The sequence below is a fragment of the Rosa chinensis genome, unplaced genomic scaffold (genome assembly GCF_002994745.2).
Source record: "Rosa chinensis cultivar Old Blush unplaced genomic scaffold, RchiOBHm-V2 RchiOBHmChr0c44, whole genome shotgun sequence".
Classification (NCBI taxonomy): Eukaryota; Viridiplantae; Streptophyta; class Magnoliopsida; order Rosales; family Rosaceae; genus Rosa; species Rosa chinensis.
The window spans coordinates 1-22,943 of NW_020126851.1; the positions used below are offsets into that span (position 1 = coordinate 1).

General features: G+C 40.3%; 3 protein-coding genes and 2 pseudogenes across 16 annotated transcripts; 3 read left to right on the plus strand and 2 right to left on the minus strand.

The window, feature by feature from the left end:
* Positions 1–6: 6 nt before the first annotated feature.
* Positions 7–19,213, plus strand: LOC112181426 (paired amphipathic helix protein Sin3-like 2). 14 transcript variants are annotated; one of them, XM_040512348.1, is made up of 7 exons: positions 7–91; positions 193–331; positions 474–623; positions 720–883; positions 1,209–1,320; positions 4,532–4,598; positions 19,131–19,213. In XM_040512348.1, exons 2-7 carry the CDS (start codon positions 197–199, stop codon positions 19,196–19,198), a joined length of 696 nt encoding a protein of 231 aa, XP_040368282.1. In that variant the 5' UTR covers positions 7–91; positions 193–196; the 3' UTR covers positions 19,199–19,213. The 14 variants fall into 14 exon arrangements, with proteins under 14 accessions (XP_040368282.1, XP_040368279.1, XP_040368280.1 ...); XM_040512345.1 differs by lacking the exon at positions 19,131–19,213 and adding an exon at positions 14,883–15,147; XM_040512346.1 differs by lacking the exon at positions 19,131–19,213 and adding an exon at positions 14,886–15,147.
* Positions 5,385–6,988, minus strand: LOC112181429 (annotated as a pseudogene).
* LOC121050913 lies at positions 12,908–13,874 on the minus strand. Its single transcript, XM_040512354.1, has 2 exons — positions 13,710–13,874; positions 12,908–13,591 (listed from the first exon to the last, which is right to left on the minus strand). Exons 1-2 carry the CDS (start codon positions 13,790–13,792, stop codon positions 13,348–13,350), a joined length of 327 nt encoding a protein of 108 aa, XP_040368288.1. The 5' UTR covers positions 13,793–13,874; the 3' UTR covers positions 12,908–13,347.
* Positions 19,214–20,121: 908 nt separating the features above from the next.
* On the plus strand, positions 20,122–20,860 carry LOC112181432 (annotated as a pseudogene).
* A 923-nt stretch (positions 20,861–21,783) lies between these two features.
* LOC112181425 (F-box/kelch-repeat protein At3g06240) lies at positions 21,784–22,557 on the plus strand. Its single transcript, XM_024319770.2, has one exon. The coding sequence runs from the start codon at positions 21,784–21,786 to the stop codon at positions 22,555–22,557; it is 774 nt and encodes a 257-aa protein (XP_024175538.1).
* Positions 22,558–22,943: the final 386 nt, after the last annotated feature.

Genomic DNA, 22,943 nt, shown 5'->3' on the forward strand with positions numbered 1-22,943 from the left:
AAAGGATTTTATCTGCAAAATCAAATTCAGTAGGAGCAGAAACTAAGTGGAGAACTTCCAAGGATGGCAACCCTCCAGATCTTTATGGCAGGTATTTGCACATCAACTATGATCTTGTATATAGATTGTAATTGTGACAACTGCTCAAAACATTTTTATCTTGGGTGATTTATTCTCTTACTTACTGTGCAGGTTTATGAGTGCACTGTACAACTTGCTTGATGGATCTGCAGATAATGCAAAATTTGAGGATGAGTGCCGAGCTATTATTGGAAATCAGTCGTACTTCTTATTCACATTGGACAAGTTAATATATAAATTTGTTAAACAGGTATCCTCACTTGGTTTTCTATGCTCTCTGTGTGTGCGTGCGTCTCTGTGTGGCCGCCCCCCCTCTCTCCCTCCTTCTGTTCCCCCCCCCTCCTCCTCTCTCCTTTTTCTGCCAGTGTTCTGAATTGGGGTTCTTTATGCAGCTTCAAACGGTTGCAACTGATGAGATGGACAATAAGCTTCTTCAGTTATATGAATATGAAAAGTCTCGGAAAAAAGGGAAGCTAATTGATTCTGTCTATTTTGAAAACACACGTGTCCTTGTTCACGAGAACATTTACAGATTGGAATTCGTAAGTCATCCGACACTTGTCTTCCCAAACCCCGAAACCCTAAATTTGCTTTTCTGTCAGATTTGATGATATATTTTCTTTGACTTCTCTTTGTAGTTCTCTGCACCCTCCCGGCTGTCCATCCAGCTGATGGACAGCGTGAGTGAAAAGCCTGAGGCGTCGGCAGTTTCTATGGAACCTAATTTTTCATCTTATCTGCACAATGATTTCCTGTCACTTTATCCTGGCAAAAAGGAGCCACATGGAATTACCCTGCAGAGGTGATAATGTGCTCTTCAGATTTTACACTGTATTAGAGGGTAACATTAGGTGTCTAGGCACTTAGTATCTTATTTAATATTGTTTAGGACCCTATTTCTCTGTCTTAATTGTGGTTTTTTTTTTTTTTTTTTTAATTTTTAATTTCCATTCTTTAATGGTTCTCATCTTATATGGATAGCAAGAAGATTTGATACATGCTTGAAATTATTATACTTCTTTGAAGAAACATAGTAGTAAACTAGTAGATGAAGTATTTTAACTGATGTAGTTCCTATTTGTTCTCTTGCTCATATCATTATACCTTTCTGTTGTACCCTTTTCCAGAAACAAGCGCAAATATGCAGGGCAAGATGAATCCACTGCGTTTTCCAATGCCATGGAGGATGTTCAATTAGTCAATGGGTTGGAGTGTAAAATAGCTTGCAACTCATCCAAGGTATCTCATCTCTTGCCTTTGCATGCTCGTTAAATTACTTATCACCCTTCGCTTGTTGACAATACAAACAATCAATTGGCAAGTGTTTTGGAAAGGACTTCTCATATGAAAGCATATTTTCATGTTCTTTTCATGGTCATCCAGTCGGACCTTTTAAGATGCTCTCTTTATATATGATCAAACTAAAAAGTCATGGTCTATAATAAGGCAACCAGCAGTACTAAGGGATCTCTCTGTCTTCAAGAGTAAAAGGAAGTGTAACTGAAAGAAAACCATTAACCTTATTTATTTATTTTCTTTTATTTTCCTTTTGTGGGGGGGGGGGGGGGGGGGGGATAATGTAAGCACAGCTGCGAAAATAATATCTGTACATTTACATGCATGTTATGTTCCCACGGAGCTCTATTCATCAAAGTATCATGTGGCAGATCTCTTATGTTCTCGACACAGAAGATTACTTCTTCCGTATGAGAAGGAAAAGGAGAAAGAGTCCAGATCACCATATTGTGATCAGACGAGGGTACAGCGGTTCCACAAATTCTTGTCCGTCTCATAATAGCTTAGAATTCCTTTGAGATTGGACGCTCAAGGTAGACTCAAGAAAGATGTTGTTGAAACTCTTGTAGAAAATATCTTTCATTATCTTTCATATGCTATACTTGGTCGGAGTGAGATCTAACCCCTGGCTTTTCGTCTGTAGAAGCCATAGTCGCAGTGAAACAAAAAAGACTTCCTTGAGGTGACATCTACTTGATTTCCGACAGACTGGAGAAAGAGAATGGCCTGGACATGTAGCTTGTTGTGGTCAGAAGAGTGGCCTATGGCTCATTGTTGTGTATATAAAGTTGGTGTATGATAATTCCGTAGAAAAGGTACTGTTGTTGATCTTGTCGTAGATAGGACCTTTCATAAACACACCAAGTGTAACAGACATTGGTGAGATAGCAGAAAAGCCCCGAGTTTTAACGACCCCAAAGTGCTCGTACCTTTATATACAAGTCAGCTTCATACCCAGCAAAATTTGCAGGCATTTCTGCATCACTATTCTTTTTGCACGAGAAAGTTGTTTTTGCATATCAGGTTATTTAAGTTCCAATGTAAAATAGTGTAACAGTATTGTAACATTAGTAGCTTACAACTCTACTCAGTTCTTCATTTAATAATATATTGTTCTGCTTTGGAAAAATCTGTGGTTCGTGGTAATTTTGATCCTTCGTGTTGATATCTATTTTGCCAGGATACAGGTATTTTTTTTTTTTTTTTTCACTTTCAGTTTTTAACAATGTTAGTTAAATCTGGGTGGACAATAAGTCTGTGATGTGGTTACGATAGATTGAACCAAACACGTGGGGCCATGACGTGTCCTCGTATATGCAAAAGGGAAACGGACTCCTCGATTTAGGATCCACTCTTAGCCATGCCTAACTTTCTCACTCCACTTGAGACTTTGAGAGGCTTCAGCTCCGCCACATTAATCGTATTTGGTTTTACAGAAATGCCCTTCGCAACTTGAAAATTAACTATTGTTACATGCATTTGAAATGGATTTAAATTTTCTCCAAATGTTCTAATTATTCTACTTCAAGAATGATCGGTGCAAAATTGTGCAGTGCTAATTGCTAAAGCTTTTAATATTCTGATTGTAGCTGCTGTTAATTAGTTGACCAACTAATAAATTTATGGGCTGGGCTCTTTACATCTTATAGTTGAGACTGACTGATTCCTTTAACACTCGGCAAAAACAACAAAGTAGGTGGTCATTTGCCGTACTTCTTCGCGAAAATCCATCCACTCGCTGTTTGGGAGCGAAAATACACCAACGGGTGTAAGTTCGTTTAAAGGTGGTGGAGAACGAAGCCAATCCGGAAGCACTAGCAACAAATGCCATCCAAAGAGGACATGCACAATTTCGAGGGTAGATCTGGACTAGAGGAGTAGAAAATCGATGACAAAAGGCCATACTTGGGTTGTAGGGATGGAGAATGTAAGGGTTGCAGATGGGGTGAAGGGTGTGAAGATGAGAGTTGTTCTCATTAACATAAAGCCAATAAGAGCAGAAAGGTGTGGAGAGGTTGAGAAATGGTAGATGGGTGAAGTAGGTGGAGAAGAGAGGAACCAGAAGGTGATTGAAGGGGTGAACGGGATGGACGGGGTGGACAAGAGTGTGCTCCCCCGACTCTCAAGCCGGAGATCCGAATCCGGTTGGATCTAGATCTCGGCAAGAGAGAAGGGGGAGGAAGGTTTCAGATCTACTTTCTCTCACTAGTTTCTAGAGAGATATTCTTCCTAATGCATCGTGTATGTTTACATCTCCTTGGATCTTCATGGGATCTCAGATTCTTATTTGATTCATACTTATCACAATCTCATTATGGTCTTTCTAATTCACAAAGTTTTATTTAAAGTAGTATTACTCTTGCTTTTATTATTGATGTATTGAACAAAGAGAGTTCTCCTAATTAAGACGAGTTCTGCTATGCATTAAAACTCCGTCTCACTCAAAAAAAAAAAAAAAAAAACTAATGTTAAAAGAGAAGTGATCTTGAACACTAGACTTTTCTGCTTTGCCACCGGTGCATACCTCTTTATTTAATCTCCATCATTACTATTAAATCCAAAAATAAAGTGACCATAAAATCTCAAATTTTTTTGAAAAATCCCATGACAAGAGCAAATCCGAGCATCCCAGGGGCATTATGGTAATAAAACCGGCGGGCAGAGGAGTGTGTGTAGTGTTGGGAAGAAAATCTAGTTAAAAAAGAGGAGAGAAAGAGAGAGAGAGAGGAAGAAACGCAAAGCACGGGGGCATTCGTGACATCCACTCCCTCCCTATCTCTGCCCATTTTTCTCTCTTTCAATTTTTCCCCGAATCCCAAATCCCTCTTCTTTTTCTATCTGGGTTTTCTTCTCCCAACAACTTGGGGGGTTTTTCTCAATCAAATATCACAATGGATTCTATCTCTTCCTGCTCTCCTGTTTTCCCCAAAGACCTGGCCAAGAAGAAGAGGGTAAGCCCTCTCAATTTTCTTTCCCTTATTTCTGTGGTTGCATGTGTGTGCATGTGTGAGAAAATGTTGCGGGAAATGGAAGCGAAGATTGAAGATTGAATTTTTGAATTATGGATTGGCTAATTTGTGAAATTTTACGTTAAACGATTATATATTTTGGGAATTGAATTATGTTCTTACTTTGATTTGGTTATGTTTCTCAGACGAACCGGTTAGCGAAATTGAAGCAGAGCAAGCTTGATGTTCGCCGTGAGCAGTGGCTTTCACATGGTATGTTTTTGCATTCTCTCAAATTTTGTTTTTTTTTTTTTTGGAGGAAGAAGAATAATAATCCAATTGTATTTTTTGGGGTAAAGAGTTTTGTTTTGTGGCTTTCTAAGTATAAGTTTTGATTCTTGTATGAGTTATGTTTGATTAGTTTCGGATGACCTTTCGTAATAAATCGACCTAGTTTGAGTAAAATTAAGGTAATTTGCTTGGTAGAGGTGACTCTCGGAAGTGGTCTTATGTTGTAGCCCGAGTTGAAGGGCGATTAGGTTGGTTAGGGATTGGGCCTGCTTGACTCATGGATGTCATCGCAGATGACGGACCCGTAACTGAGGTTGCTCTTTGGGAGAGGTGTGGGGATTTTATGTCCATCACCGGCTGTTCCCGCTTTATGTAACCGTATTTTACGGAATATAATGCTTCTTTCTTTCTCAAAATTTTTTTAAGTCAGAAAGGGATATGATTGTGTTTCTCTATCCTTATCAATTTATATTAGAAATTCATCATTCACTTATCATCCACTTAATTAGAGTAGGGGGATATATGATGGTTTGGTTTCCATTCAATACAAATTAGTGGCATCCAAATAGCTAGTTAGGACCTATAAATATTGGTATCATTTGCAGGCTTAGCAAAATCATCAAAGTATAATCAACTTGACAATAAAAAATGCACACAAGGTCGTCAAAAACAAATGGGCTTTGACGTACGTGTCATGTCAACATCAACGATAAATATAATAAAATTTCACTATTATCTGCTGCTGGCCTACTGCTCGCAACCTCTAGCTCATAGTAAATCAGCCGCATTCATGGGCATCTCGTCAATCTGTGTACTGTTCAATGTCTCTTAGGATCCTGATATCATCTTTCTTGACAAAGTTTATTGCCGCACCCTTTCGTCCAAACCGACCCGAACGACCAATCCTATGTATGTATAGCTCTCGATTATTTGGAAGATCATAGTTGATAACCAGCGAAACCTGCTGAACATCGATGCCCAGAGCCCAAACATCAGTTGTGATGAGGACTCGTGAAAGACCTTTCTGAAACTCTTTCATAATAGCATCAGCTCGCTCCTTCTGAGGCATGTCTCCATGCGTTGCAGACACAGAAAAGTTACTAGTCCGCATCTTTTCAGTAAGCCAGTCCACTTTTCGCCTTATGTTGCAGAAAATAACAGCCTGTGTGATCGTAAGGGTATCATAGAGATCGCACAGAGTATCAAACTTCTAATCTTCTTTTTCAACTGCAACGAAAAATTGCTTGATTCCCTGCGCCATGACCACACACATTTAGTACACAATATTGCATTCGAATAGTAATGCATCATCATCAAAAATATGAAACAACATTATTCCTCGTGTATATTAACTTACCTCCAAAGTCAGCTCGTCACATTTAACCAGGATCCTTATAGGATCGGTCATGAACTTGTTGGTCATCTCCAAAATTTCATTAGGGAGCGTCGCGGAGATCAAGCAAACTTGTAGGGTATCTTGTAGATGTCTGTAGACTTCGTAAATTTTCTTCTTGAAGCCTATGCTCAACATCTCATCAGATTCATCAAGAATTAGTAGTTTGATGTGTCGAGTGCGTAGACTTCCCTCTGAATCATGTCACGGACTCTACCGGGAGTTCCAGACACCACCTGAACTTCGTTTTCTAGCTTTCTGATATCCTCACCCACGCTTTTGCCTCCAATGCAGGAATGCGCTTGAATACTCATGTAGTTTCCCATTGCCAGTATCACTTTGTCTATCTGTGCCGCCAATTCCCTCGTTGGAGACAATATCAACACCTGAACCCTAGAATACATTGTAACTAATTAAACACATAACAAACAAGCCTCAACACTACCCCTAAACTTAACGGTAGATAGTAAAGTAAAATCCAATGAAACAAACTAGCTACGAGAACTTTATCAGGCTTTGAAACATGTGATGCTCTAAAATTTCCAAACGGAAAGGTCTACATGCAATAATGTGTTATTAATCCGATTGTGGTAAACTAAGTTAGCTCCGTATAGAGGTAGACTAATTTACGGTGCAATTTAAAATTTTAAATAGTATTGTCTAGGACTGTCGTCTACCATTAACATGTACTTGAATAAATCTTGAAAAATTATAAATAAGCCCTAACCCTATAGACTAGAACTAAAATCAATCAAACAAATTAGGGAACCTACTCTCTGGAGGAGGTGTCGACGGTTTGGCAAGAAGCTAGGGCAATCATGGAGGTCTTTCCAGTGCCAGATTGAGCCTGAGCTACGACGTCGCGGCCCTCGATTATGGGTCTGATGGCCCTTTGCTGGATGGCGGAGGGCTTCTCGAAGCTGTAGTTGTAGATGCCTCGGAGGAGCTCGTCCTTGAGGTTCATTTGATCGAAGCTGATGATCGGCTTTATATCATCTGACGGCACAAACTCTAGCTTCTCCTTCAGCACCTTGCCGCCGCCCTGAACCGGTCAGGTCATCGGAACCACGCTCGCTCTCGCGGTTGCTATTGCTGCCATGTTTGGTTTGTCGAGTTGCACCGAAAATATTTAGGTTAATTTGTTAGAGTTGTTTGAGAGAGTTACCTAGTAAGTCCCTTTTATAAGGTTTGGTGTACTTTGGCATTCCTTACCGCCCAAGCAGCCTTTACAGGTTACCAAACCTGTATTCATCTAGGAAATATGTATTTTACCCTTTTTGATCTTGGAAATATGTATTATCCTTTTTTTTTTTTAATTCAACTCAGAATGACACGAATAAATACCTTCTACTACCAACATAATAATGGGTAAGTAAGAAAAAAGTGGCACGCTAGCACCACTCTCTATTACATCCAGTGCTCACTTATTAAAAGCGAGCCTATGAACTATGAAACATACATAGTAAATAAGCACACACAAAAACACAAAAGTGCATAATTTCCTAGAAAAGTAGGGAATAGAGAAGCAAAGAAAAACTAAACTAATTAGAAGGGCAACATCCTAATGGTCTAAAAGAACATTCCAGCCCAAAGCCCAAATAGATGGCCTGGTCAACCTCAACTAAGAGCTACCTCCTTCAACTCCTTGTATGGTCGTCGATACATGCCGTGACCACCCTCATCTCCACAGACCAGTGCCTCACATCGCAAAGAAACTGATGCCATCGAGTCTTCACCGACACCTAGAAACATATCTAAACCCACCACATCGTTAAAGCCATGACCGCATTCTCAACAGATCAGCCGCAAGACCGAGTCCAGCAACACCATCTTGTTCAATCTCCAAGTCAAGACTATCTCGAAATTCACAAAGCACTCTCTCTATATGCATCACCCGTCCAGCAGTGACACCACAAAGTCAGCGCGACTAAAATTGGCACTGGCGTCTTGCTGCCACCAGACGAGCGTGGATAGTACTGAGAAGAACCTGTGCATGGGATTGGAAGAGAGAAAGCTAGGATTCTCTCCTTTTTCATACCATATGACTATGTTGCATGGGAAATATGTATTATCCTTCAAAAAGGGGTGTGACAATTATATGTTTTTTAAATCTTAGCTTGGCTCCTTATTTCAAAAAAAAAAAAAAGGGAAGTTCTTAGCTTGGCTCCTTATAGGCTGGAGCAGCCACTCTGGACTCTTGAGTACTATATTAGTAGGGATGGCAATGGGGCGGGTTGGGGATGGGGATCACAATACCATCCCCGTCCCCGGGGTCATTTTCTACCCCCATCTTCGCCCCAATCCCCAATAAAAATATATTGGGGATTCCCCGTCCCCATCGGGGACTAAACCTCCAAACCCGCCCCAAATCCCCAATAAGAATTTAATAAATAAAATAATTTTTTCTTATATTGCCTTTTATAAAATCAAAATCTACAACAAATAAATTTAAAATATGATTAAATTCATAAATCATAATTCAGTGAGTGCAAAAGTCAAAACACCATTAAAGTAAAAGGGTAACCATTAAAGTAAAGTAGTAAATGTATATATTTGTGATTTATATTATAAAAAATAAATTAAAATATATATATATATAAGTTAAATATATGTATATATTATTGGGGCGGGTTTGGGGATGGAGATCACAATACCATCCCCGCCCCATTCCCAATCTTAGATAGCGGGAATTGGGGATCCCCATCCTCATTCCCCATTTGTCCCCGAATTCTCTCCCCATTAGGGGCGGGTATCCAATGGAGCTCCGCCCCGCTGGGGATTTTTGCCATCCCTATATATTAGGTCTTGTCAGTGGTGATTGATCACTTGCTCAGTAACTGAGCCAAGAAAATATGATCTAGATATAATAGTGAATTAGTGACTAAACATAAGTGCGATTCCATTCAATTATTATCACATGTTTAACTTTGTTAATTTCTAGGTAAAATCCTAAACCCAATAATAAGAAACTCGAACTCAAGCCTTGAGTTATTATTTAGTATACTAATTGGTAACCTAATCTGAATTCTCAAGGCAATGTTTTCTTTTAATTCGTTGCATATAGTGGTTAGTTTTAATACATAACTATACATGTATACAACGCTACACATTTGGATACATGTTACTACTTGTCGGTACAACGCGTACAGAAAGCAACCGCGTTTTTAGCCTCAAGCTTTGGTGTTGCTTTGACCAATCTAGGAGGCATGGTACATAAGCCCATATTTTGGAGTTTCATGCTTGGTCTAGATCTGGAGTGCTCCGGAATCGAGCTAAGCCCTTACTTTGGAGGCAATATGCATACGAAACAAATCTTATAAAATTGTTTGATAATTTGAAATGGTAAAATACATATTTCCAAGATCAAAAAGGGTAAAATACATATTTCCTAGATGAATACAGGTTTGGTGACCTGTAAAGGCTGCTTGGGCGGTAAGGAACGCCAAAGTACACCAAACCCTATAAAAGGGACTTACTAGGTAACTCTCTCAAACAACTCTAACAAATTAACCTAAATATTTTGGTGCAACTCGACAAACCAAACATGGCAGCAATAGCAACCGCGAGAGTGAGCGTGGTTCCGATGACCCGACTGGTTCAGGGCGGCGGCAAGGTGCTGAAGGAGAAGCTGGAGTTTGTGCCGTCAGATGATATAAAGCCGATCATGAGCTTCGATCAGATGAACCTCAAGGACGAGCTCCTCCGAGGCATCTACAACTACGGCTTCGAGAAGCCCTCCGCCATCCAGCAAAGGGCCATCAGACCCATAATCGACGGTTGCGACGTCGTAGCTCAGGTTCAATCTGGCACTGGAAAGACCTCCATGATTGCCCTAGCTTCTTGCCAAACCGTCGACACCTCCTCCAGAGAGTAGGTTCCCTAATTTGTTTGATTGATTTTAGTTCTAGTCTATAGGGTTAGGGATTATTTATAATTTTTCAAGTTTTATTCAAGTACATGTTAATGGTAGACGACAGTCTTAGACAATACTATTTAAAATTTTAAATTGCACCGCAAATTAGTCTACCTCTATACGGACCTAACTTAGTTTACCACAATCGGATTAATAACACATTATTGCATGTAGACCTTTCCGTTTGGAAATTTTAGAGCATCACATGTTTCAAAGCCTGATAAAGTTCTCGTAGCTAGTTTGTTTCATTGGATTTTACTTTACTATCTACGATTAAGTTTAGGGGTAGTGTTGAGGCTTGTTTGTTATGTGTTTAATTAGTTACAATGTATTCTAGGGTTCAGGTGTTGATATTGTCTCCAACGAGGGAACTGGCGGCACAGATAGACAAAGTGATACTGGCAATGGGAAACTACATGAGTATTCAAGCGCATTCCTGCATTGGAGGCAAAAGCGTGGGTGAGGATATCAGAAAGCTAGAAAACGGAGTTCAGGTGGTGTCTGGAACTCCCGGTAGAGTCCATGACATGATTAAGAGGGAAGTCTACGCACTCGACACATCAAACTACTAATTCTTGATGAATCTGATGAGATGTTGAGCATAGGCTTCAAGAAGAAAATTTACGAAGTCTACAGACATCTACAAGATACCCTACAAGTTTGCTTGATCTCCACGACGCTCCCTAATGAAATTTTGGAGATGACCAACAAGTTCATGACCGATCCTATAAGGATCCTGGTTAAACGTGACGAGCTGACTTTGGAGGTAAGTTAATATACACGAGGAATAATGTTGTTTCATATTTTTGATGATGATGCATTACTATTCGAATGCAATATTGTGTACTAAATGTGTGTGGTCATGGCGCAGGGAATCAAGCAATTTTTCGTTGCAGTTGAAAAAGAAGTTTGATACTCTGTGCGATCTCTATGATACCCTTACGATCACACAAGCTGTTATTTTCTGCAACACAGGCGAAAAGTGGACTGGCTTACTGAAAAGATGCGGACTAGTAACTTTTCTGTGTCTGCAACGCATGGAGACATGCCTCAGAAGGAGCGAGCTGATGCTATTATGAAAGAGTTTCAGAAAGGTCTTTCACGAGTCCTCATCACAACTGATGTTTGGGCTCAGGGCATCGATGTTCAGCAAGTTTCGCTGGTTATCAACTATGATCTTCCAAATAATCAAAAGCTATACATACATAGGATTGGTCGTTAGGGTCGGTTTGGACGAAAGGGTGCGGCAATAAACTTTGTCAAGAAAGATGATATCAAGATCCTAAGAGACATTGAACAGTACACAGATTGACGAGATGCCCATGAATGCGGCTGATTTACTATGAGATAGAGGTTGCGAGCAGTAGGCCAGCAGCAGATAATAGTGAAATTTTATTATATTTATCTTTTATGTTGACATGACACGTACGTCAAAGCCCATTTGTTTTTGACGACCTTGTGTGCATTTTTTATTGTCAACTTGATTATACTTTGATGATTTTGCTAAGCCCGCAAATGATACCAATATTTATAGGTCCTAACTAGCTATTTGGATGCCACTAATTTGTATTGAATGGAAACCAAACCATCATATATCCCCCTACTCTAATTAAGTGGATGATAAGTGAATGATGAATTTCTAATATAAATTGATAAGGATAGAGAAACACAATCATATCCCTTTCTGACTTAAAAAAATTTTGAGAAAGAAAGAAGCATTATATTCCATAAAATACGGTTACATAAAGCGGGAACAGCCGGTGATGGACATAAATCCCCACACCTCTCCCAAAGAGCAACCTCAGTTACGGGTCCGTCATCTGCGATGACATCCATGAGTCAAGCAGGCCCAATCCCTAACCAACCTAATCGCCCTTCAACTCGGGCTACAACGTAAGACCACTTCCGAGAGTCACGATTAGACCCTGCATCCAACATAACAAATAGCCACCTCCCCTTCATCAACACCGTGTCCCAAACCAACCAGTCCACGTGCAAGAACAAGTGGCAATCACGTTGAGAGCAAGAGACTATTGAGAGAGACGAAGTGATGTTAACTCAGTGGTTAGAGCACCCACTACCTAATGATGAAGTCATGGGTTCAAGTCACCATGGGGGTAGGAGTGAAATCCTTTGATCCTCTTTTTTAAAAGAAAAAAAAGAGACCATCGAGAGTAAAACATATAGTCCCTGGAAATAACGCCATATCAATGGCACATCATCCAGACTCACCCAAGAGACAAAGCACATCCTCACCGCTAACCTCAAGAAGAAAGCAACTCCCTCAAGCACCATGACCCAAAACCGCCAGACCATGTGCGGGAGCTTCTCCCCATTACTTTGACCACCAAGATGTAAATTGAGATCCTGAGAATAACACCACACACCAACCAAACAAAGACACCAGAACCCTAGCTCGTGAGAGTAGGGACTTATTTGACTAAGCAAACACCTAACACAAAGCACAACACCACAAGAGCAACGGAAAGACAACAACGAAAAGCTAAACAATTATACAATAAAGACCACCAACAAAGCCTTAAAGCAAAGGCCCGGTCCAACCCCCACTCCCGCAGGCCGCAGCCGACGAGCCCCTCCACCATCATGCCGCCACCGCTCATCAAAAAGCCGTCGTGCCGAAGATTTCCGCCGCTGCATCGCCTTGACACGCCACATCCATCCCCTGCACCAAGCTGACGACCATAGAACGGTCCCAAATCGAAGCAGAGAGAAATCCCTTTCAGGATCTCCCCTTCCTCGATCCGATTTGAACCTCCATAGCCATAGCCCACGGAAGCAGGGACAAAAGCATCCCTGCACTATTGCTGTGAGCAGTTACTGGGAGCTCAGGTTTAGTATGTACTATAAGTAGCAACAAAATATTGGGGTAAAAAAGAAAAAGTCTGATCAATTTCATATAACTTAATTTTCTGATTAAACTTACAGTAAAACTTTGATAAACAAATGTTTGATAAATTAATGACCTCAATTAAATTATAAATTTCTCCTGTCCTTAACTTGCTTAATTATTCCCCTCGACAAATTAATGACCTTCTTGTAGCTGATTTTGAACTCCAACTCCAAGAGCGAAGGCAGCTCCTTGGAGAGTTTGTTCAGCTTTTGATCTCATATCTTGTTTAATATACTGCTCAGTTTGGTGGATGGCATGAAGAAATATTAGTGTTTTTTTATCCTGACATAATTCCTTATTATCCTTAAGAAGATGGTAAAAACGTGGAGAATCCGTTGAGCTTTGGCTATTTCCTGTCTTTCAATAGCTGTGAAGGCATCTTTCAAACGGCCTGCTAGCACCGGCTGTACGCTGTGCAAATTTTCAGTTTGGTGTAACTGCCTCTGCAGAGTTCCTCTTCCTCGCGCATTTCCGTGTTGGTGTTCGAACTCCGCTCCAATTGCGTTAATGAGAGCTACAGCTTTGGATTTATTATCTTCTTCGACTGCTCAATTGCTTTCATCATTTCTTGAAGCTTGGCTTCTTTCACATCGTCAGGCAAATCGATAGCATCTAACCTGGCAGCAACTCCTGCAACCATGGCACTAGCTGTTTGAATTTTATCAGCTTCAAGAGCAATCTCGGCTCCCCTCAGAACATTTATCCATGCCCCTATCTCCTCCTCAGTTAGTGGCCTGCCACCACCGGAATTCTCGTCCCTAAATCAATTCATAAACATATTCATCAACTCAACAACACAGACGTACGCGTCAATGAATATAAGAACAAAAAAGTCGAAACATATACTAAAATGAAAATATGGATCTACTCGCATACTTGGTAGCCCAAGTGCGCGCGCTGACCGACATTGCCAGCTCTAGCACCAGAAACATCCCAGTTAGAGTTGAAAGATTGGCCATCTTTCTCTTTTGAATGCTTGCTTTGAGTTGATATGCTCAGTTCACCAGGTCTATATATGTATTTATAGCTCACTGGTTGAGTGGTTCTGTTGCAGAAAATTCGAGAGGCCTTACATTGCTTCTCGATCTGTGAATCAAAGCATTGCATGTTTGCCGCTTCTCGCGTGCCTTTGAACGAGTTTCCCACCGGAATTTGCTCTATCGAAATGTAAAGAAAATCAACTATTACTCACTCACCAGACAAAAAAAGTATCCACGTAAAAGTTAGTAGCTACGTACAATTTCTTTCTTAACAAACTAAGTAAATTGCTACTATTTAACAATGTGTACAATAGGCTGTTTTGCATCCATTTAAATATTGCAAATTATCTTAATATACAATGGAAAAATACACACCTGATGGTTTTGAATAATTAATTAAATGGATGTGAGAAAATTTATCAAATAAAGCGGGGAATTACTACAGATAGAGTGAGGGGAGTCGTTTTGTTTTGTTTTGTTTTTTTTAAACAATAGTGGGCGAAGTTTTTTCATGGGTAAAATGCACAGTGGGAACTTTTATTTTTATTTATATATATATATTATTATTTTTTGAACACTCCCCACCCCACCCCCTGATGTCAGTGAGATTTGAATCCATGATATCCACGGTGTTAGTTAAGCTAGCTAACTAACAAGCTACCAGGGGCAGAACCAGGATTTGTAACTTGGGGGGGTCCAGAATAAGAAGGAAAAAAAAAAACGGACACTAAACAAAGTTAAGCACTCGATGTATATTGCGTAATCTCGTTAAGAAAATAAACCATATATATACATAATGTAGATATATACAAAAAATTAATGTCCTCTTAAGGTTCATGCGACGTCCATTCTTTATACAATTTTTATTTGTTTCCTATATAGATTTAATCTCACTAATTGAATTCTTTTAAACTTTAGTAAATACTTAATGAAAAGTATTTTTTGGTAAGTACATAATTATGAGTTTTAATTAACATTTCTATCTCTTGTATTACAATTTACTTTTGAGTTTCTTCTTCATCATACGTTTTAGTTTTATGTATTTAATATATAATTATGACTACATAAGAAGGCTGGAGAAGGGGGGGGGGGTCCGAACCCCTGCAGACCGAACAGTGGTTCCGCCACTGCAAGCTACGGCTCACCGACCACATAGTGGGAAGTTAGTTGCAGAGGATTGTAATTTTTTTCTAAGGATCTCTGTCTTAGAAAAAATTAGGCCCTATCGGCTCATGGCATCTGTAACTTCAAATTCTATGAGTAGTTGAAAGTTTACGATGTCATCCCTGTTGTTTGATCTTTTGGATTAATAAAAAAAAAGGATAAAAAGAGTACCTATGTTGTTTAGCGAACACATCAAACCTCATATCGGTGAAATTTGAAGTAAACATGCATCTAGTACAATCATCCTTCACAAATGTGTTACTCTGGTAGGAGCAAGTAACTCTTAAAACCAAAGTACCAAACATAGAGTAAGTAAGAGGAAATAAAGCTAGGGACAAATGAAAGATGAAACAGAATGCAAATATCAAAAAAGGCCAAAAGTTGAATCACTAATGCAAAACTATGAAACAATACAACAGACCACAAATCCTATCAAATAACTGCCTTTTCAGTTAAACCAGGATATCCCCCACCCGTAGGCAAGGACTAATCTCTCGAGCCAGGTCGGACCCCATTTAGGGGGGAAGCTCTCCCAACGCTGGCTGCTCCATTCACAAGGCTCGAACTCGAGACCTTACTTAAGGGGAACAAGCTCCTTATCACTTGAACCACCAAGCGTTGGTATCAAATAACTGCTTTCATTCAAACAATTAACCAATCTTTTGAAACATAAGCCACATTTGTCCTTAGGGTCTTAGCACTTGAGCGTTCCATCACCCATTCTGACTACTAGACCACTCTTTGTAAAACCAAATGAGTGGAAAATAAGGTCCTTCCTCCAGGGATCCTAGCAGACACATTGAACAACTAGTCCATGATTCCGCCACACCATACTTTTTCATGACCAAAATGTCGAAACAAGACGGTCGGAGAATCTCAAACAATGCAAGCGAGCACTGATCCTTACCCCCATAATATCTCGATAGCACATATGGAGGTTCTCTCCTAGCTTGGTGGACCTCCACATTGCGAAACGACTCTTCAACCATATCCAATGCCACAATGGAATTATGGAAACAATAACCCCATCCTGGCTATCTCACTGTCTTGGCTTTGAACCCTGTGAGCCCCTGAAAATTTTGTTTAATTTTCGAAGGTAATTTTCGTCAATAAGATTTTTCCGCAAGGTGATTTAAGTGGAGGAAATGACCTTGCAGGTCATTTTGGTCTCAAGATCACGATTTGGGCCTTAAAATTTAAGTTTGGGCCAAGGTTCTTCCTCTTGGGCCTAAAAAGATTACTAAAGTTCATTAGGACGAAAGATTGTCGAAGCAAATCTGAAAGTGAGACGAATTAAGTTGTAACAAAGTTTTGGAATTTGGGTTTTTATGAAATCGAGTTTTGGGCCTAGGATGAAGTCCAGGAATGACTTAAAAAGTTTCCGACGAAAAATGAATGAAAGAAAAGTTACGAGCCCAAAACCGAAGACAATTAGCTAGGAGAATTTCGTAACTCGTCGCAAGGGCAAATTTGACTTTTCTCGCAAACGAGTATAAATAGGAACTTGAGAAAAACCCTAGCCTCATTTCTCTCCCTCTCTCTTCTCTCGGCGACATCCCTCTCCCCGACCTCTCTCACTTTCTCTCTCTTCTTCCATCTGCAAACGCCGGAAAACCCAATCTCCGGCCACCACCTTTTGACACAGCCTCCACCCTTCGAACCAACTCCTATATCCGACCAAAACCCGAGCCCAGCACCGCCATGCATTATCTCTAGCCTCCACACGCGACCACCAAACCTGCGACACCACTGCCTTCCATAATCCTCCGGTCTCCAGTCACTGATTCACACCACCATTATCAGAAATTGAAGCACCAAACCTTGAGGAGACCATGCCTTAAATCCCAAAGCCGGAAAACCGCCGTACGAGCTCGCCGGAACTCGTAGCTAGCTCTGCATGCCTTCGTTCCCCAACCTCCAGTCGAAATCGAGCTAAACTACCTCCATAGGTGTAATCAGCGCCTCACTACCCACCTGTTTCTGAGATGCCGACCTCCGATTCAGACCAGGGCCACCGCACGCGCTACACGCGCCGCCGCTGGCGCGTAGACCGCCATAGCTCCGCGGGTATACCACCGATTCAATCCCTTGTCCTGTAAGACGTTCTCTAGCCCCGTTCGTTGGCTATTTGAATTCCAATTCAGAGAGAAGTCGATTTTCTAACCTTGGGTTTTCTGGGCTTGAGGAAATAATGGAATTCAGACCGGAGAGTGAAGCTTCTGGTCTTGGCTTTGATTTGTGTTCTTGATGGGAGGATGAAGAACCGAGAAAGACTGCAAGAAGCAGCACCTTACGGAGATTATGGTCTCGGCAGAACTGAAAATGGGTAAGGAATGCAGGCCCTTGAGTTATGAGTTCGATTGTTGTTTGGACGTTGGGATTAATTAATTAAGTTGCTGTTCTGCTTTGAGAGATTTTGGAAATCCTGAGCTTTGGAATCTGGGAGTTTGAAGATTTGGAGAAGAAGAACTGTTGGGTCAGTTTCCATTGAAAATGGATTGAGGTAAGGGTCATGAACTCTGTGTTGGATATGAATTTGGTTAAGAATTGGATTATTAAACTTGTCCTACTGCCAGGAATTCGAGTGACTGTTGGTGGGATTGCAGCTACGACGAAACTGGTTTCTGTTTTGGAAAAGGAGAATGGTAAGGGGACTGTGCATTCTGGGATCTATATGGTTGTGTGCTATTTGTATTGATAGAAGTTATGACATTACTAAGTAAACAAAATGAGATATGGTTATGCTGCATGTGAATCGGCTTATTGAATAGAGGAGAATTGTCTTGAGAATTAAAAGGATGAATTTGTTATCAACGTCAAAGTGTAAAATAAGAATGGAATTGGTGGTTTGGTCAAATGCATGAGAAAAGTGGTAAATAAGAATGGACCGGTTTTGGATAAGTGAATTAATATGTGGGATGTTCAATTTAAGGTCCGTGAATAGAAATATTCCAAACCTATCATATCCCAAATTTATCGTATAATGAAATTATTCGGGAATGGTGGTTGCTATTTAATTGCTTAAGGTTTAAAGGCTAAATAAAATGAGGTCAAACCGGTTGACCGAAATTTTAATATGGGAAGAAGTGTGATCACCATATCCGAATGAGCTTACTATGTTAAGTGAATTGTTCGGGAATGGAAATTGTGATTTGTTTTTCTAAAATAAAAAGGTTAAAGAAATGAAGTCAAAGTGCTAAGTATAATCACCATATCCCAAATGGTTCAAAGGCAATACCATTTGGATTATTTGGGAATGGATAGTAAGTTTTTATGTTAAAGGTTAATTCAATGGACTTTAAGGAAATTAAGTGAATGCCTTAGGTGCTCGATTGATTAAGTTAATGATGTCAAGTTACTTATTGGTCTAATTTTATTATAAAGGACTGAGCGTGTGCACATGAAATTGGACGAAGTATCCAAAGTTGGAAACGAAACTAAGTTTGGCGAGCACTCCATATCCAGGTAGGGTGAGCTGTCTCTTCCTTGTTAGAGGCTTTTCTATATGTGGAATGCTCAAGTATATTAATATGTTGCCTGCAAGTGCGTTTTTGGTTGTTCATTGGTCGATGTCTCGTGATATCTGTGTTTTCATAACTGATAATTGCTTATTGTGAAAACCGAGGCTAGACTTGCATGTTGAGATACTGTACCCTTTGTATGTTTGTACTTGTGACATGAAAGTGAATGGGACCTAGATGTGTAGATTCCTAGGGATCCCACGGTGTCGATAACCGTGAACCTCCAGAGGGGGCTGTGCTCCTATGTTTGTCTAGGAAAGGTGAGTACAGACAGTAAACCAGTCATAGGAGACTCAGAGGCAGGAAATGGACACTTTCGCTACTTGTAGTCATAAGACTACAGAGTAGTTGGCCGGTTCTCGAAGGATGACGAACCAGGTCGGTCACATATTTATTTTAGTTTAGCCGGCAGGTAAGTATCTCGGAGCTCCAAATTGTGTGAAGCATACTGCATATGCTTTGAAAAAAGAAATAAATGTTTGTGGTTGCCTCTTTTTAAAGTATTTTCGATAAACGTGCACAATATTATGTAGTAAATATTTTCAGATATATTATCTTTCAAACCTAGCATGGTTGGGTTGGCCCCTACTGGGCATGCGAGGACGAAAGCTCACCCATACAACAGTGTGCAGGTTTCGAGCGTGTGGTCGGGGAGTGTGCAGGGGAGGCACTTGGTCCGGCTTGGCGTATTTTTCTTTAACTTTGTTAAAAGAACTTATTTATTTACTTTTTATTTATTTATTTATTTCCTATTCGCTTATTTACAAAAATTCCGGGAGACCCGTAATCCTGGGGCGCGTCTCCCATACTTGTATTCACTTAGTGATTTGTTATTTCCCAAATTGGGCTCCTATTGTAGGCCCAAATCCTTTAGCCCACTTTAAATTCCGCCTTTAAAAATATGTTGTTCGGTTGCTAGAGTGATTTGTCCAAGAAAGTGTTTTGTAAACCAACAGTCTGAACCCAAAAGGCCTGGTGATTTCGGGTTGATGAGTTATCGGGATGTTATTCGTGACATGTCGGTTCCTCATTGGCTCGGAGTCGCGGTGCTGTGGGACCCCCCTCTCGGGTCACCACACACCTGGCCAGTGAAAATCACCTGTAGCGCAAAGATTAAAGAACACAATAAATGGAACACAATGGCGAGCTGACGGGGCACCAATTCCCCCTTCCAGCCGAGATCATAGTTGAGATTCTTTCAAGGCGATCAGTGAAGTCCTTATGCCGCTTCAGGTGCGTATCAAAGCCTTGGCGTTCTCTAATCTCCAACACCAAGTTCATTGCACTGCAAGCCAAGAAAGCCCTCGAGGATAAAGAGGTATTCTTTCGGAGACGAAGAGTCATATTTAACGTGGCACTACATTACCTTTACTCTTTGGACCTAGACCAGTTTCTCAACCATAACTATAACGATGATGATGACAATGCACTGGTTCTTAAGAATCGCCATGTTCATGCAGATAATAATCATGATGGTTTGATACCAGCCACCGAGCTCGATTTTGTTTCTGCAGAAGGACGTAGACCCATATACTTCATCTACTCCTGCAATAACTTGTTGTTGTGCTATATGAGGTATGGGTTTTATTTGGTTAACCCTGCAACCAGGGAGATGAAGAAAGTACCAAAGACACCATCATGGAGACCTACAGACATCTACAAGATACCCTACAAGTTTGCTTGATCTCCACGACGCTCCCTAATGAAATTTTGGAGATGACCAACAAGTTCATGACCGATCCTATAAGGATCCTGGTTAAACGTGACGAGCTGACTTTGGAGGTAAGTTAATATACACGAGGAATAATGTTGTTTCAAATTTTTGATGATGATGCATTAGCTATTCGAATGCAATATTGTGTACTAAATGTGTGTGGTCATGGCGCAGGGAATCAAGCAATTTTTCGTTGCAGTTGAAAAAGAAGATTAGAAGTTTGATACTCTGTGCGATCTCTATGATACCCTTACGATCACACAAGCTGTTATTTTCTGCAACACAAGGCGAAAAGTGGACTGGCTTACTAAAAAGATGCGGACTAGTAACTTTTCTGTGTTTGCAATGCATGGAGACATGCCTCAGAAGGAGAGAGATGCTATTATGAAAGAGTTTCAGAAAGGTCTTTCACGAGTCCTCATCACAACTGATGTTTGGGCTCAGGGCATCGATGTTCAGCAGGTTTCGCTGGTTATCAACTACGATCTTCCAAATAATCGAGAGCTATACATACAGAGGATTGGTCGTTCGGGTCAATTTGGATGAAAGGGTGTGGCAATAAACTTTGTCAAGAAAGATGATATCAGGATCCTAAGAGACATTGAACAGTACTACAGTACCCAGATTGACGAGATGCCATGCCCATGAATGTGGCTGATTTACCATGAGCTAGAGGTCACTAGCAGTAGGCCAGTAGCAGATAATAGTGAAATTTTATTATATTTATCTTTTATGTTGACATGACACGTACGTTAAAGCCCATTTGTTTTTGACAACCTTGTGTGCATTTTTTATTGTCAAGTTGATTATACTACTATGATTTTGCTAAGCCTGCAAATGATACCAATATTTATAGGTCCTAACTAGCTATTTGGATGCCACTAATTTGTATTGAATGGAAACCAAACCATCATATATCCCCCTACTCTAATTAAGTGGATGATGTGTGAATGATGAATTTCTAATATAAATTGATAAGGATAGAGAAACACAATCATATCCCTTTCTGACTTGGATATCCAGTTCCGCATATAATTAGGACTTCAACTATAAAAACCCACATCCGCTTTCTAAAGCGTTACAAATCTCTCTTAAGGTTCTGTAGCGCAAAGATTAAAGAACACAATAGATGGAACACAATGGCGAGCTGACGGGGCACCAATTCCCCCTTCCAGCCGAGATCATAGTTGAGATTCTTTCAAGGCTATCAGTGAAGTCCTTAGCCGCTTCAGGTGCGTATCAAAGCCTTGGCGTTCTCTAATCTCCAACACCAAGTTCATTGCACTGCAAGCCAAGAAAGCCCTCGAGGATAAAGAGGTATTCTTTCGGAGACGAAGAGTCATATTTAACGTGGCACTACATTACCTTTACTCTTTGGACCTAGACCAGTTCCTCAACCATAACTATAACGAGAGGATAATGACAATGCACTGGTTCTTAAGAATCGCCATGTTCATGCAGATAATAATCATGATGGTTTGATACCAGCCACCGAGCTCGATTTTGTTTCTGCAGAAGGACGTAGACCCATATACTTCATCTACTCCTGCAATAACTTGTTGTTGTGCGATATGAGGCGTGGGTTTTATTTGGTTAACCCTGCAACCAGGGAGATGAAGAAAGTACCAAAGACACCATCATGGAGACCTGTGAGGCCCTTTTGCTTGAGCTTATGTGGATTTGGATTTGATTCCTCCACCAATGAGTACAAGGTGGTTAACGGGCAGGTCTATTCTGATATCAATGTAATCGTATTTAGTGTCTATACACTGAAAACTGATTCTTGGCGAAAGATCGAGTGCTTCTCTCCCTACCATGCTTATTGGTTTCAGGGGATTTTTCTGAATGGAGCTATTCATTGGTCGGCAACGACAGTTGGAGATCGATCCTCTTCGGTGATTGTATCTTTTCTATTAGCAGAGGAGGAGGTTCGCGAAATTCGACTCCCACCCATCGGTGATACTTGTTTAGCAAACCTGGGAGTGTTTAGAGATTGCCTATGTATAACGCTCGCTGGTATTGATCAAACATTCAATGAGTTTTGGGTCATGAAAGAATATGGGGTGAGCGAGTCTTGGACTAGAATGAGGGTCTCCATGCCATATCACCAATTGTCACATTTTGGTTTCTCTACAAAATCTCATGATTTGATGGTGTGTGGAAGTTCATTTGTTATGTACGACTTCAAAGAAGAAAGTTTTAGGAACCTTCCAATTCGTGATACCACCTTAGGAGGTAATGGTGTTGGGGTTTATGTTGAGGGACTTTTTCCACTAATCGATCGAGAGCAGGACGAGAGCCGTAGAGTAGATAATCAAGTATTGATTAAGCTCAAGCATGCATAATCTCACCCTTGATGAAGCATGATTTTTAAATTGTGTTTCATTTGACAGACCTCAAAAATCTCGACCCGACTTTTTACTTTGAATTTTTTATTTTTTTTCGATTTTTGACTGGCATTCTAAACTTGTCTACAAATCATGATTTAACACACGATTTTGACCAAATAATGTGTGCTATAATTCATAGTTTTGAGTAAAACCTTGGTCGTTTTCTGAGCAAAAGTTCCGGTGTTGATTTCCACAGGAATGGACAAGCATATGACATGTTCGGTGTGCTTTGTTTAATGGTTTCAAACTTTTTTTAATTTTTAATTTTATTTTTTATAGTCCAAAGTTCCCATATCGTTTCCGCAGGGTTGGACAAGCATACGACATTTTTTTAGTGTGCT

Coding starts and splice junctions, on each gene's coding strand:
- LOC112181426 (XM_024319772.2), top strand. CDS start 197: ATGAGTGCACTGTACAACTTGCTTGATGGATCTGCAGATAATGCAAAA. Junction 624..719: donor ACATTTACAGATTGGAATTC/GTAAGTCATCCG, acceptor TTCTCTTTGTAG/TTCTCTGCACCCTCCCGGCT. Junction 884..1,208: donor CATGGAATTACCCTGCAGAG/GTGATAATGTGC, acceptor ACCCTTTTCCAG/AAACAAGCGCAAATATGCAG.
- LOC121050913 (XM_040512354.1), bottom strand. CDS start 13,792: ATGGCCAATCTTTCAACTCTAACTGGGATGTTTCTGGTGCTAGAGCTG. Junction 13,592..13,709: donor GCGCGCACTTGGGCTACCAA/GTATGCGAGTAG, acceptor GAATTGATTTAG/GGACGAGAATTCCGGTGGTG.
- LOC112181425 (XM_024319770.2), top strand. CDS start 21,784: ATGAGGCGTGGGTTTTATTTGGTTAACCCTGCAACCAGGGAGATGAAG.